The sequence below is a fragment of the Microsporum canis genome, genomic scaffold (assembly GCF_000151145.1).
Source record: "Microsporum canis CBS 113480 supercont1.2 genomic scaffold, whole genome shotgun sequence".
In the NCBI taxonomy this organism is placed as follows: Eukaryota; Fungi; Ascomycota; class Eurotiomycetes; order Onygenales; family Arthrodermataceae; genus Microsporum; species Microsporum canis.
The window spans coordinates 923,300-937,816 of NW_003299168.1; the positions used below are offsets into that span (position 1 = coordinate 923,300).

The window sequence follows — 14,517 nt, forward strand, 5'->3', positions numbered from 1 at the left end:
GGATGTTTGGGTCCGGGTCGGCGATGATCTTGAGCGTGTTCTGGGTATCTGTGTTCCAGGAGTTGAGCACGTCACGGACGTGTTCGTACCGGCGCAGCGGCCGTTCCAGGTTGAGCTGCTGGAAGGACTCGACGATGATGGCCGCGTCCGGGACGATGCCCTCCGACAGACAGTCCGCGGCAGCGTGGATGAGGTCCTGTGCCTGCGTCGAGGGCGTGACAGGCAGGCTGACGGAGGATTCGTTGCATGTCACCCTCACCTTGCGCTCTCCCGCGTTCACAGCCGAGACGGGTGCATCGACACCAGCGCCGGACGTATTCACCTCAGCTGTCTGCTTCTTCTTCTTCTTCTCCTTGTGCGAGCGGTCCTCTCCTTTGAATCTTCCCAGCAGGCCGCCTCCTTTCTCCTTGAAGAGCTTCCCTCTGCTCTTTTTTGTGGCTTGAGCTGCTGCCGCTGCTGCCTCTTCCTGCCGGGGGTCAAAGGTGTTTGGTCCCATGCCTGGCTCGACAACAAAGTACGGAGCAGCAGCGGCAGAAGGGGATGACGGGTGAGTCTCATAGCTCTCTCTCCCGTCGAAGAACTGTCTGTCATACTGTGGTGTGTTTGCGTACGAGTGGCGATTGGTCGAGCTGCGGTCGAGTGACGGCCTTGCGCTGGGCTGGAGCGGGGAGACGACGGGGGCAGCCTGTGGCATGGAGACCCTGCGCGAGGAGGACGACGGGAGCGCATCCTGATCGTAGTCGTAGTCGTAGTGGCTGTTGCGATGCTGCTGCTGCTGCGAGTCTGGAGGCAGCGGGAGAGGAGGAGGCGGCACTCTGGCAGGTTTCTTCCTGTAGCGAGACATGCTCCGGCTGATGGATGCACTCTGGTCACCACCGCCGCCGCCAGCAGCAGCACCACCGCCAGCACCGCCAGCACCACCGGGAAGACCGTCCTGGGGAGCCCTGACGGATCGATAGCGTGACAGCTTCTGTGGCGCCAGAGGTTGATACGCGTCTGCTGAAGCCATCTCTTCCTGTCTTCCTGTCTCTTCTTGTATGTTTACCGGCGTAGCTTCAGACTATTAATCGTTAGTCTCCTGACAGCAGCAGTAGTGACAGCGACAGACAGCGACAGACAGTGACAAGCAGGAGACTTACCGCACTCTTTTGTATATCCTGATCTCTTTTGACTGTAATCCCGGCCTGGTGAGCCTCAACTTCGATTCCCTGTCTGCCGTCCTTATGCACATCAGCTCACTACGTACGAACAGGACAAGGATGGACGGGCAGACTAAGTAGAGCGCTTTAAATAGGAGAAACCAGGGGGAAGAAGAAGAAGAAAAGTTATCCTCTCGCTCAATTGACTTTGCGAAAGAGAAAAAGAAAGGAGAAAAGTGCCTTGTGTGTTGTTCAGGGGTTTCTCCATCCTACATCTACATCAACATCTACATCATCTACATCTACCCACGTCTACATCTACATCATCTGCATCAACATCTACATCTACATCTACATCTACTCTGTCTCAACGGCAAAGCTAATCGGTTACGGTCTTGGCATCGAGATCGATGAAGACTTTACAGAAGATCGTATTGACAAGTAGAAGAAACTATCATACAGACGAAGAGAAGGATAAGAGAAGACGAGAAGATGGAAGTGGTAGAGATCAAGGATACGCCCGCGACGGCCTCTCCATCTCTGCCGTGTGCCGCCGACCGTTGCTCACCGGCTCAGACACATAGTACGTCTCCTTTCGCGTGTGGCTCTGGCTCTGTCGTCGGCTGGCGTAGGGCAGCTTATACGTCGTCGTCGTGAAGGCAGTGAGACGCGACTTGCGGGTCGAGAAGAGGGTGCACTTGAGGATCCAGCACAGCAGGGCGAGGCCGGCGACGCTGCCGACCACGATGCCTGCGATGGCGCCGTCGCTCAGACAGTCGCAGTGCGGCGAGGACGACGATTTGGGGAGGGAGTACGCTCGTGGTAGTTTCTGCGCGGCCGTTAGCAGCTGATGGATGTAGATGGATGGAGATGGATGGTGTGGGAAGTACCATGGTATGTGGTTGTTGGTCAAGTTGGCCCTACCTACACACGATACGATACATGCCGTACTTATATCTGTAGAATCACAACGCCTACGATGATGTCAGGTACGGAGTGGATCAGGGTCCTGGCCGTGGCGACGTTAAAAAGTTGAAGCTTTTTACACATGGCGACATGGATGTCCCCATACTCTGATATTTAAGATGATAACCTCCGAAACACCTTGCGCTAAAAGACACATGCTAACCAACGAGATACAGAAAGTTCAAAGACTGCCGGGTTCAAGTAAAAACTGCCGGGTTCAGGTAAAAACTACCAGGTTCAAGTAAAAACTGCCAGGTTCAAGCGTTCTCCTGGTGCGTAGACAGGCGCTTTGCCCTCCCCGAAGAAGCGGTGTTGGGCGGTCCATCCGACGGCCCAGCAGGTTGAGAGTGAGAAGCCCGGGACATCAGCCCTCCATCGTCCCGGAAGAGGCCCGAGGCCTGTCCGGTCGCAGCAGAGATGGCGCTGACGTTCGAGTTGCGGCGTCTCAGCCGCTTCGTTGCATCGTCCATTTCCTTGCGGTGGAGAGCCTCCGAAGGTAGCAGTACCGCTCGGTCGAGCGCATATGGCAGCCCACGGTGTCGCCCTCGAATCTCCATCGCGATAATCACTAGCTTGGATAGGGTGTGGAACTGCGCCGAGAAAGAAGCGTTGCTGTTTGGGTAGCCGAGCGACAGGCCCACCGTGCCATAGGCGGACACCACCTCGAACAGCACCGCGAACAGCGAGAAGCCCACGTCGGTCTGGTTGTCCAGACGGGTCCCCTCGATGATGGAGATGACGAACAGGCCCAGGAAGATGTACCAGATGTCGAAGCTAAGCTGTTTCTGCAAGTGGGCGCCCACGAAGCTGGGTTCCTTTTCGTTCTCGCTGTACTCGTCGGGGTCGGAGTAGATGCCCAGGCTGCGCTCTTCGTACACGTTGGTCCGACGCACGGAGATGGCGATAGGGAAGACGGATATGTACATCATGATCATGTACGATACCTGGATGGCGGGGTGGAGGGTCGTCAGACTGATCACCGACAGGCCCGCGGTTCTCGTGGCGGCCGCCTGGAAGAGACCGTCGACAAACCGTATCCCGCCCGGGATGCGTGTGACGTCCGGGTCGTTCAACTAGACAGCGTTAGCAGAGAACAGCCATAAGAAGAAGGGTAAGAGAAACATACGTCGAGGACGACGAAGAAGATCAAGTCGACGCCGTTGAGTAGCACGAGAACCCAGAACAACCACCAATTCGCAGAGCTGGGGAACAGCAGCGTAAAGCAGCGTCTCGGATGGTCCAGCAGAAACTTCAGCTCCTCCCACACGCCGCTCCCCGTAGGCACGATCTTGGAGAAAAACCAGATGATAAACCGCAGCATGCAGGGGAACCCCGTGTTTCCGATCAGAATCAGAAACGTCATCAGAAGCATGGGGAATACCGCATCATAAAACGACAGCATAGAGTCAGGAGTGACGGTGAAGCCCTGGTCGTTGAACGCGGAGCCGGCAGAGAACACCGCCCACCAGGGCCGTCCCTGGCCAGCGGCGCGGACAACCTCTCCCCATCTGGTGTTCAAAATCCAGGGGGTCAGACAGACGATTCCAAGAAGGTGGAAGAAGAAGAAATAGCCCAAAAGGACGACCGCCAGAGTCTTGAGCGCTCTGTACTCGATGCCGCCTAGTTCCTCGCGCTGGGTCTCGGACAGGTCCACGAAGGCAGAGTTTCGCCCTATCGTGGGCTCCCAGCTGAGGTACGGCGCCTCCTGGGTTTGGTCCTGGGTGCGAGAGCGTAGGAAGCTTGCCACCATTGACTTTCGGGACGTCACCCGCCGAATGGTCGAGGTGTCGTCTACGTCCCTCTCGCCCTGTCTAGAATGAGTGGCCTTGCGTGTGCGGGTAATGTTTGGCTCGTCGATAGTGATATGCTGGTTGATTGGCCCCGGAGATGTTGGGAGAGAAGTACCCGTCTGGTCGGCCGATGGGTCCGACTGAACCGTGGCGTTGCGATGTAACTCAGACCCCTCCGTTTCATCGAGTGCCTCTGGCACGCCACCTCTGTCATATTCTCGGGGGCTGGGTATACGCAGAGCTCCGGTCTGCCTCCTCTGGTGCTCGAGGAATGTAATGTGTCGTTCACTGTCCGACGGAACAGACCACTGTATCCTCGCGTCTCCGGGGAAGTGAGACGGCGCAAGCAGGGAGTCGTCCACCTTGGGACCCTCCCTGGCCTGCTGTCCGTTCGCCGTCGACTCGCCCTGCTGCCCTTCAGCAGGATTCTGGAGGGACGAACCACTCTCGGAGGTGGTCTCTGGCTCCTTCTTCGGGGCATCCAGGAACCGTCCCTGCGCATGGCCTTCGTTGTTCCGAAGCACTACAATGTCACGACCACGAACTCCGGCCTCCGCCCGGTGCACGTCGTTGCCGTCATCTGGCTCGCGAGTATTCGCCCTGGAGCGTGACCGTGATCTCCTCAGCGCCTTCGCCTCGCGGACAACGTGCTGGAACCGCTGCTCAAACCAGTATAACCGGACAAAGACGACGGCCGAATGGATGACAATTGGATTGGCGATCATGGAGCCCATCCACAGCCAGACTTGCTGGTACGTGTAGAGCCGGTTCACATCGATGGTGTTGAGCCCACTCTGGGTGGCAGAGCCGGAGGCGAAGAAGAGCGCATCGACGTAGGTCATGTTTCCGCCCGGGTACAGGATAATAGATCCGACAAGCGTCACACCGATGATCCAGGCATAGTGTAGACATATAAAATTATAATGGAGGTCTCTGAGGACAGGAGTCTTCTGCTTGATAGCCATCAGCTTCTCGAGGACAGCTGGGCTCGGCCTGCACCGTTCAAGCGCAGCCTTGACGGTATCCATCCTTGTCCACGCCTCTTCCAAGATATAGATATTCGCTAAAAGTGTATATATATATATGTATGTATATGTATAAGATTGCGTCGTTATATCAACTCCGGGCCGTCAATTCGACGACGCTGGGCTATTTAAGCCGTGGTTTTCAGGATCATGGGATGGTATGGTTCGAAGAGGTGATATTGAAGCCCAAGTTGGAGGAGTATTCGCAGCGCCCGGAAGATAGGCAAGACCACAGAGGTCCTTTTTATATCATAATATACGAAATAGTAAGGGAGGAGCCTTTGTTTCTTCGCCTTGGCTATATATCTGATTGGAGAAGCGATACCGCGGCGGAGAGTGTTGCTGAAAGGCGCAAGCTGGATGAGGTTGGGATATGCATACTGGGGGAAGCAGACACAACCAGGGAAAAAAGGAAAAAGGCAAAACAAATGAAATTTGATAGAAGAAGAAGAAGAAATGAAGAGAAGAATAATAAAAAAGAAGCAGAAGTAAAAAAGGAAAAAGGAAAACCTCCCTTTTTTTTTTTTTGCTTCCCAAGTCGAAGGTTGGAAAAAAGCGATATGGCGGGTCTTTTTTTAGTGTGTTGTGATGGTTGGCGGTGGAAGTACCAACAGCATACTAAGTGGGTTGGGAGAAAACAGTCAGTGATGGTGAAGTGGAAATAAGATGCAGCGTGGAGATACGGAAGGCAAAAGAAGCTTCTTGCTACGGTTTCATCTCGATATATAGAAACAGAGGCATCAGGGGGTTGAAGGTTGAAGATGATATCAACTAAACCAAGTGATAAGAGGATGGACTCACCGCTCATAGAACAAGCCAGGTCGAGCTTTTGTGGTCATCCCCCCCTGTACATAGTACGCCTGGTACGGCCATCTCCGCCTGCGAGAAGCTCTCCGAGACTTTTTCGTTGGCCCAGCTAAAAAGGCAAAGAGTTGCAAGCTCGTCTGCCATGTTTATTGCGTATATGCAGCGTGACGTGCAGGTTCCTCTGCTGCGGCACCGGAGTCGTTGTCCGCATGTAACATCTCCTTTCTCAGATAGAAAGGGGGCGGAAAAAGAGAAGATCGAGCCCTATACCCCGATGAAGTAAATCGTTGGACCTTCACCTCGTTAAAAACAAACAATCAGCTAGCCCTTGCATCCAATAGGAGAGCTCTTGCTGTCCCCCCCGGACCCGCGTGTCAAATAACGTGAAACCCTGCATTATTCCCATTATCAGAACCGTCTCGAGAAATATATATGAAAAAAAAATAAAAAATAAACTCCGAAGCCGCGGGTAAAAGAGATGGGATCCTGGTCTTTTTAAAAAAGAACATTAGATACACGTGGAGATTCGTTGGCTGTCTTCAACTGTTGAATCGATTATTATATTGTGATACATTCTCCCTTCGTCTAGGCAAAGAGAACCCGTCTAGGCTCGGGCCGTAGACTGTTGGGCACCGTTCGTCCCATGAATATTCTTGGCTGGATGGAGTTGCTCCTCGCTGTCCCATGGCGCACTGGCGCTTGTGACGAGTGGGGGTTCGTAGGAATATCGTGCAAGGGCAGTGCTGCCGCGTGCCTTGGGAGGAATCGGAGCATTCAAACCCCCCTGTGCCAATGGCACGAACGCTCGAGGGAACAGGAAAGACAGTGGCTGACGGATCATCGGTGTGCAGGCACAGATGATACCGGTGTTACACTCAACAACGCTCCATATCGTGGCTGGTATAGGGCTCCCTTGGATCAGCGTCAGCTTGTATAAAACCACCGCCATGCCGGCCTCATTCCGAAGAGCTGCTTTAATTAAACCCAAGGGTCAGAGCACTTACAGGTGGCGTCTGTCGATGAAGCTGACGCGGCGATGGTAGTTGCTCGAATGATGCTCATGATACAGACACTGGAGGTTTCGACCCGTTAGTTCACAGGGGGGGGCGCTCCGTAAGAGAGAACATGAAGAAGCAAATAAAAAAAGACAAAGGATACTTACAAGCCGCCAAGGCCAAAGACGAGTATCAGCGCGACCTTGTCCTCTTTTCGAAGTTGCAGCCGAGCAACCTGTTGGATTGGTAGACCCAAGACTATGAAGTCGGAAGTGATGTTGATGACCGAGTACGACAGCCAGAATCCAAAGTGATCAATGCAAGTCTTGCTTGAGATACTTGGGTCCCAGAACGCCTCCATTGGATGGCATTGCCAGACGGTTGCGAAGCAAAAAGCAATTCCGACCAAGATGTTGAACACGATCAGGGCCTTGCACGCCCAACGGAACGACTTCTCGATGGCGAATATTCGCAGGTAGAGAAAGAGAATCGAGCATTTCGACAAGGAGATGACCAGTTTGTAGAACACTTGCGCGACGAAGAACCACTTTGTATCCAGTTAGCTATCAGCTATGGGCCCCGTTTACAAGGCACAACGATGTCTGATGCAGCATATTAAAGCTTATTCGGGCTTTAAATAGTAGTTTAAACTAACCTTCAACGCCCTGATGCGATGCTCCGTGGAAACGTCCTGGTCGTGTTTCCCATACCCCTCTGCCACGGCTAGGATGATCGATCTATCAGCAAGTCCTCGAGAGAGGGGATGTTTATTGCGTATACATACCACTATTTTCGGCCACGGTCAGCGCGATCGAGCATGCCTACTCTGCTCGTTAACATTCCTACCCTTGAAAGCTTCCATCTCATAGTTAACATATGCATACCAGTGCTACCAGGATGGTCCAGTCGTCAACCTTTATTCCGGCCCGGAAACATCTTGTGGCCAGTCGGAGGAAAACAAAGATGGCAGCTCCAACTACCATTCCGATGCTGGTTGTCCATAGTTGCCATCCCCGGTTTGGGATACCGTCGGTAGGCAGTCCGATGTTCAGTTTCATCGAGAGGAACACCTCTGCCTACAAAGAAAGCTGAAAATTGCGGCCCTGTGGGTATACGAGTGCGCCGTGCTCCCATGCAGACCGCCGTTTTTTTTTTTTTTCAGCCAAAAATCACCCACCGCTTGGTTTTTCTCGGCGGGGATGCATATGTACCGGAGCTGATGCGGTGCTCAATAGAAAGGCACTTCTTTAAATGTCTGGAGATACAGGTGTGCCCCCAGATCTATGGGGGTAATAAGGATGGGTTAATTTATCCTAAATTTTTGGGCTGAACACATTGTTTAATTTATAAACTGCGTCTGAGCAGTTCCGGAAGGAAGGATATTAACCGCCATAGTCTATGGAGCCTAGTTGCAAATCCTTTATGTAAAAAGCTGGAAACATTCCAATTGGGAGATCGGAGTGACTGTAGGCCTGGTGTCATGTTTGCGCTAAAGGCCGGGGTCTGACATTCCATTCTTGACCCAAGGTGGTTGCCGCGAAGGATTTCGTACCTGAGACGTAGAACATGTCAAGTATCAATGTTGATAGCTTTGATTGTTGGGTTTCCGTTTTATCTAACCATCCCGGCATGGTCGGGGATCACGTAAATACTTTTATATTTTGACGAAGCAGCAAACGCTCGCATTGGTCTATTGGCTAGCCAACGACAGAATTTTCCCGGGCAATGACATGGGTCTGGTCTGTTATCCCCGAAACAATCTGCAATATTCCTAGCTGTTGTGTAGTAAATGCATGCATATTACCAGGCATTATACGTCACCCGCAAGGATGCTGAACAGGGGAGGGCCTTCCAATATCAAAGGAAATCCGGTGCTGACATTGTGTCCAGGCCTTCAGCTGTACGACGGCAGCTTCTGGAATTCATATTAATCGCCCTGGACAATATCTTCCTTCCGGCAGCGCTACTCCCCATATTCGTATGGATTCATCCCTCTGGAGAATTGAGGGTAGCCCCCCTGCCGTTTGTGGGGCTGGAGAAGCCGCTCGGAGCTAGCCATGGAACCGGCTGCGGTTACGCTGGGTCACAACCCGGCCATTTATTTGATAATGAATATTACCAGCTCAACATTCCGAATGGGATGAATGGCTGGTTGTTCCCCATCGCGGAACAATTCGTATGGCTAGTTGCCGGAAGCTGGTGCCACAAGGATCTGCTGTTGGTGATAATGCAACCCAACAAGACAACCACCTACCAAGTCAAGTATGGTCATAAATGAATCCATGAACAAACCCATGTAAAGCAATCCATGCAGTTGACCACCGCATTAGCTTGAGTGATGGGGTGCCATCACGTAGGCGACGCACAAAGTTGCCACAGTAGTTATGTCACTTGGGGATCTCTCGTCAATCTCGGAATGTCCCCAATACCGGTGAATCAGGGAGGAAAGATCACCAACAACAAACGCTTGATAAAAGTTCGGGGTTAGCATGGCACTCATGTTCTCCGTTATTCAGTTGCTCTTCACCATCCTGCTTGTGCCAGATGCAGTAACAGGCTCGACGGTGAAGACGACTAGCGGACAAGTAACCGGTCATGCGTCGACATCACGGCCATCGGTGGTCGAGTATTTAGGAATTCCATATGCAAACGCTCCGGTTGGTGATCTCAGGTTTGCACCGCCAGTTAGATTTTTCTCTGATAAGCCCTTTGAAGCTGCAAACTTTGTAAGCCATCAATTCTTCTCTGCGAGCATCTAACTTCAATTAATCTTTTTTTTTTTTTTTTTTTTTTTGGAACTGAGTATTAACGGAAGCTTGCTGTTCACTAGTCTCTGTACGTCCTTAAAAACTGCCAATAAATGCCGTTTAAGTCGATTGTTGGCTAAGGCATTTCTAAAGTGACTGTCTCCAGACCCCTAGCAAGCCAATTAAATATCCAAATGAAACAGCTGTCCTGCGGCCGATTATTGAAAATTTTGCCGGCCAAAATGTGAAGCCTCAGAGCGAAGATTGTCTGAAATTGAACGTTTGGGCGAAGAAAACGTCATCTAAGAAGAAGCCGGTGTTACTCTGGATTCACGGCGGGCGTAGGTCTATCCTATCATCCTTTTGAAGCAGCCATATTAACAGAGTCTAGGTTTTGCTATCGGTAGTACGAACAGCCTCTTCTACCAAGGTAAAAATCTAGCGGATAAGGAAGACGTTATAGTGGTATCGATTAAGTACGTCACGCCCTGGCCTTGCTACTGTTAGATTCCTAATTTGATTAACTAAACTAGCTACCGCCTCAACGTCTTTGGTTTCCCAGGTGCACCTGGCTTACCCCAGAATCTGGGGTTGCTTGATCAGCGGATGGGAATAGAGTGGGTTCGGGACAATATTGCCGGTTTTGGGGGTGATCCCAACCGTATTACTATTTTTGGCCAGTCTGCTGGTGGCGTGGCAGTTGATTACCATACATACACCTATGTCAGAGACCCTATCGTCAACGGTGTCATATCTATGTCCGGAACAGCTTTGAGCATGACGCCAAATACTCCAGAGCAATCACAGAAGTATTGGTATACTTTATCTGAAGCACTTGGATGTGGCAGTTCCGGGGATACTCTGCCTTGCGTGAGGTCAAAACCAGCCACAGATGTTTTAGCAGCAGTATCCAAGGTACCACCAGAGCCCAGCAAGGCGATTCCTCAACCGGTATTCCATCCGACAGTTGACGAAAAAATCGTCTTTTCTAACTATGAAGAACGTGCATCTAAGGGGATGTTTGCCAAAGTCGTAAGTTTAGTGACGTTCTTTGAACATGAGGCTATATCTAATCTCACTTGACCGCATAGCCATACCTAGTCGGAAATTGTGACTACGAGGCCGGATACTATAAAGTATCTGCGTATGCTCAGAAAATCCCTCTAAGCGATAAACAATGGCACTTGTTTAACCTAGCTGGGTTCACATGCTCTTCTTCTAGAGAAGCGAGATACCGTGCTGCAAATGGCGTTCCGGTTTGGCGATATAGATATTTTGGGCAATGGCCTAATTCAATTCTATACCCCGGAAGTGGGTCATATCACGGCAGTGACGTGTCTCAATACTTTGGCACAGCGGAGGATGTCAGTAACGGTACTCAAAATACAGATGCTGAGGTTAAAGTTTCATCGTATATGATGCATGTGTTTGCAACTTTTGCAGCAAATTCCCATAGGGGTTTATTTAAGCTCGGTTGGCCAAGTTATAAGAAGAATGGCAAGGGTAAGCTCTCGTTTAATTCCATTTCCGCTGTCTCCACCCTACATACTTCGCAGCGAATTGCTAATAAATGGGAATAGGAAATACAGTAGTGGGACTGGCTTTTAGGAACCGAGCTCATCCTACGTATTTCCCTCCTTTTGTATCGGATAAGGATTGTCGGCTGGTTGGCACGGATTCATCTTATGCTCAAGGCGGGTTCTAAGAATGTCATCTGCCCGCGGAGAAATGTATGTAAACCTTACGTTAGATATTGTCATTACGTAACATATAGCGGTACATTAAGTAATAAAAGAGCTAGGAGGAATGCATGATTTGTTCTTGAAAACTATCCACTATGTAGTTTATCGCACCTACATTACTTACATAGTATGGAGGAATCTCCGCTTCCGATTCTAGAGTTTATATCAAGAAAGCGGTGGTCCGTGCATAACCTTATCGTATTTTTATTGATCCGTGATAGTTAACCTGATTACGTAATATAGCTAAATCCGACAGGCAGAACAGTGAATTGGAAGAACAACCAAGTAAATAGCACATTGGAGTTACAACGTGAAAATACTATCACCTAAAAAACTCATCAGAATCAAACAATGTGTATCATGGGCACATAAGACAGAGACTAGCAATAATATGAGAGGATAGGAAAAAGATTAATAGTATAGGACGCAGAAAGTATGGAAATGGGATATCAACCACTCTGGGGAAAATAAATATATCAAGAATAACGAATTGTATGGCAACACACCCAAGCCGTATTTCTATCAAGATTGAATGTGGTGTTAATGTATTTTCAGTTGCGGTTCTCATTTCACTATGGCTCAATCCATTTGTATTACTGATCGGGAACGGATTTGAGTCTCCTCTATATTTTCTCAGTGGCCAGGGCCTTATTGCACCTGACTGACTATCTCACTGGCCTTGGTGAGACTCTCGACCATTCTCTGACATTCCTTGCGCCGGCGAACGGTGAATTCACTTTCGCGGAGAAGGTCGTCTGGTTCTTCTGCTCGGTAGAGATTTCCTAGTAGCTCCCTTTGCATTTCATCCTTGGTGAACCTGGTGGTTATATGTTAGTAGGGGAGGGTAGCTGGGTATAAGGTGTTGTGGTAGCTTACTGAACCAGTGTTAGCATGATGGCTTTGGGGACCATGTCAATCATTGTTCGCTTGACAATGTTGTAATATGAGTTGATCAGGAGTTCTACGGGCGGAGGGTTAGCTGACGGAATACATAGAACGATGTTAGATGCTGAACATACTTATCACCTCAACCTCAGTGTTTTCTCGCTCAGACAAGGTTCCAGAAGCTTTCAGAATTGGCGGAGGGGCTTCCATTGCAGCCATCTTCTTCTTACTATTCTTTGAAGAGAAGAAGCTGCCGAAAAAGCCTGGGTTGGAGTCTCCTAGATCCATACTGGGACTTGCCGATCGCTGCGGTAGAGTAGCTGAAGGGGGAAGGGGCTTTCCGGTCTTTGGGTCAACTTGCGTTGGTTTAGAAGCGTTCTGTCGCTCGTTGATAATTGCCATCGCCTGTATGTAAAAAATTAGTATACCTTGTCACGGATATGGAGCACGGATAAAAACTCACCCTGTGTCCGGTTATGAAGTCGGGATGACCGGTGTTGATGTAGCAAGCCTCCATAGAAACAAGATCCTTAACAAGCTTATTTGTTGGTTCCATGACGTTCTTGAAAAAGGCTATTACGACCCCATGGAATCGTTCCTTCAGCTGTGGATACCTCCTGAAAGGCTGCTTGTTCAAAAGCTGGGCAAGAATTCGGACGAGTTCATCGTAGACCAGGGAAACACATTTCAAGCTGGGTTCTTCGAGCCTCTTAATCTGCTGCTTAACAATGGACTCAAATGCACCTGTTCCTACGAACAAAGCAGGTGAGGGACCGGAGGAGTTGTACAGCATTGTCCTGATATCGATATCCTTGACTACATCAAAAGGATCGATGGCCTTGACGCCGTTCGAGTAGAGTTCATGGAAAACGAAACTGATACGTGCACCTCCGGAAAGTTCAACAGACGAGAGTTCTTGGTTGTTACCGTCCAGGATTGTTCGATACTCATTGCTAAATTCTGTGATGATATTTAGAATGATATTGGCGCTGTTTCCAAGCATGGAGTCACCAAGCTGATTCAGTTCGGCGGTGTATTTCTGAAGAGAGGATGCAATACGGGCTTTGATATCGGGAAGAGTTTGTTTAATATGCATCATGAGTATCTGTATCGAGTGAAAATGGTTAGTGGTAGGCTGAAGCTAATCCGATATTCACAGTTGTACGTACCACATTGAGCTTCCTGGCCAGGTATGGCGTTCCGCAGTAGGCGGATTTCGAAGAGTAGGTAGCATGGTTTTCAAAGAAGTTCTTCTCGTGCTCAAGGGCATATGAAATCGTCCGTTTATTCTCAATATCTCGCTGTCCTCGATTCACAACTGGCACGTAACCGAGTCGAAGTGGAATAACTCTACCAGCGAGAATATCCACAACGTCCGTTCCGGCATCCATAAGATCGACCTTGGTCAAGACTCCAATTGTCCTCTGGCCCTCTGGGTCGACTTCTCGAGCGAGCTTCAAACCATCTGAGTTGGCCAGATCCTGGTTCGCAGCTGTGACTGCGAGGATAATCGCATTAGATTTGCTGATTTGCTTCAGCACCATTTCTCTTATCTGCTTCTCGATATCCTTTGGCTGATCTCCCACCGGCACCTTTGTGAGTCCGGGCAGATCGACGAGCGTGAGAGTGAGGACATTTGGAGAGTAGATTCTCAAGTTGATAGGGGCGGGGGAGATTCCGGCATTGCGGCCGGTCTTTGCATCTGTCTCACGGACGATCTCTTCTCTGATTTTGTTGAAGTCATGGAACTTTTGGCCGGGGATGTGAAGAAACTCGCCATACTCGTCGACGTTGGCCTCGCTATCCGTGGTATCTAGCTTATCTTCCTCCTTGACACCGTTTGATTGCTTCTCGGCGCGGGGCTTGTTGATAAGTTGGAGGACAAGCGGCCGTCGGGTTACAATGCCAGACCCTCGAGGTAAGCTGTTATGTTTCCCATATTAACCGTCGAGTCCTTTTCTGATAAGGCCCTAACCAGTGCCTCAAAAAAAAAAAAAGAGCAGTATCCAAACTCACAAGTCTCTTCCAACTATATTTTCTAACACGGAACTCTTTCCACTAGATTGCGATCCCACCACGACTATCTGCGGTAAATCTATTGGGTTTTGTGCCTGTGAAATGTGCGCCGTATGTCAGGTCTCTTTCCCGGATAAGCGTATATGTTATAGGGGCGGAAAGGAAACAGCATACTCCAACGGTCGTAAAGACATCTTGCAGCTTATTGACAAGAGAGATAAGACCGGGGTCGTTGACGTTTATCCTACATCCAGGCAAGTTCCCTGCATTAGCATCATGGTTGATCGTTTTTGGCCTGGTTGGGCCATCCCGTACGAAGGGGAGAAACTCACGAATAGCCAGCTTGGGCCGCCATGGTCTGGCGATATAGTGTGCAGTCGAGCTGAAGGAGATACAGGCGAAGAA

General features: G+C 50.1%; 6 protein-coding genes across 6 annotated transcripts in view; 2 read left to right on the forward strand and 4 right to left on the reverse strand.

Moving 5' to 3' along the window:
• Positions 1 to 2,209, reverse strand: part of MCYG_01777 (conserved hypothetical protein) — a gene marked incomplete at both ends in the record, with an annotated part of 3,868 nt that extends 1,659 nt beyond the window's left edge. The window contains 4 exons of the mRNA XM_002848797.1: positions 90 to 1,060; positions 1,140 to 1,220; positions 1,708 to 2,059; positions 2,163 to 2,209. Of these exons, the coding sequence (XP_002848843.1) occupies positions 90 to 1,060; positions 1,140 to 1,220; positions 1,708 to 2,059; positions 2,163 to 2,209 (1,451 nt within the window). The remainder of the gene's footprint in view (positions 1 to 89; positions 1,061 to 1,139; positions 1,221 to 1,707; positions 2,060 to 2,162) is intronic.
• A 153-nt stretch (positions 2,210 to 2,362) lies between these two features.
• On the reverse strand, positions 2,363 to 4,923 carry MCYG_01778 (high-affinity potassium transport protein; the record flags this gene model as incomplete). The annotated part of the gene is made up of 2 exons (XM_002848798.1): positions 2,363 to 3,178; positions 3,232 to 4,923. 2 exons carry the CDS (start codon positions 4,921 to 4,923, stop codon positions 2,363 to 2,365), a joined length of 2,508 nt encoding a protein of 835 aa, XP_002848844.1.
• Positions 4,924 to 6,331: 1,408 nt separating this feature from the next.
• On the reverse strand, positions 6,332 to 7,780 carry MCYG_01779 (uncharacterized protein; the record flags this gene model as incomplete). The annotated part of the gene is made up of 6 exons (XM_002848799.1): positions 6,332 to 6,696; positions 6,732 to 6,799; positions 6,890 to 7,269; positions 7,378 to 7,472; positions 7,507 to 7,543; positions 7,607 to 7,780. 6 exons carry the CDS (start codon positions 7,778 to 7,780, stop codon positions 6,332 to 6,334), a joined length of 1,119 nt encoding a protein of 372 aa, XP_002848845.1.
• A 731-nt stretch (positions 7,781 to 8,511) lies between these two features.
• On the forward strand, positions 8,512 to 9,000 carry MCYG_01780 (uncharacterized protein; the record flags this gene model as incomplete). The annotated part of the gene is made up of 1 exon (XM_002848800.1): positions 8,512 to 9,000. The coding sequence occupies one exon, from the start codon at positions 8,512 to 8,514 to the stop codon at positions 8,998 to 9,000; it is 489 nt and encodes a 162-aa protein (XP_002848846.1).
• A 211-nt stretch (positions 9,001 to 9,211) lies between these two features.
• On the forward strand, positions 9,212 to 11,174 carry MCYG_01781 (carboxylesterase; the record flags this gene model as incomplete). Its single annotated transcript, XM_002848801.1, has 6 exons — positions 9,212 to 9,448; positions 9,636 to 9,810; positions 9,861 to 9,945; positions 10,003 to 10,501; positions 10,561 to 10,972; positions 11,062 to 11,174. The coding sequence occupies 6 exons, from the start codon at positions 9,212 to 9,214 to the stop codon at positions 11,172 to 11,174; spliced, it is 1,521 nt and encodes a 506-aa protein (XP_002848847.1).
• A 630-nt stretch (positions 11,175 to 11,804) lies between these two features.
• On the reverse strand, positions 11,805 to 14,467 carry MCYG_01782 (vacuolar sorting protein 1; the record flags this gene model as incomplete). The annotated part of the gene is made up of 9 exons (XM_002848802.1): positions 11,805 to 11,834; positions 11,878 to 12,028; positions 12,088 to 12,172; positions 12,231 to 12,501; positions 12,560 to 13,201; positions 13,266 to 14,019; positions 14,140 to 14,207; positions 14,287 to 14,356; positions 14,445 to 14,467. 9 exons carry the CDS (start codon positions 14,465 to 14,467, stop codon positions 11,805 to 11,807), a joined length of 2,094 nt encoding a protein of 697 aa, XP_002848848.1.
• Positions 14,468 to 14,517: the final 50 nt, after the last annotated feature.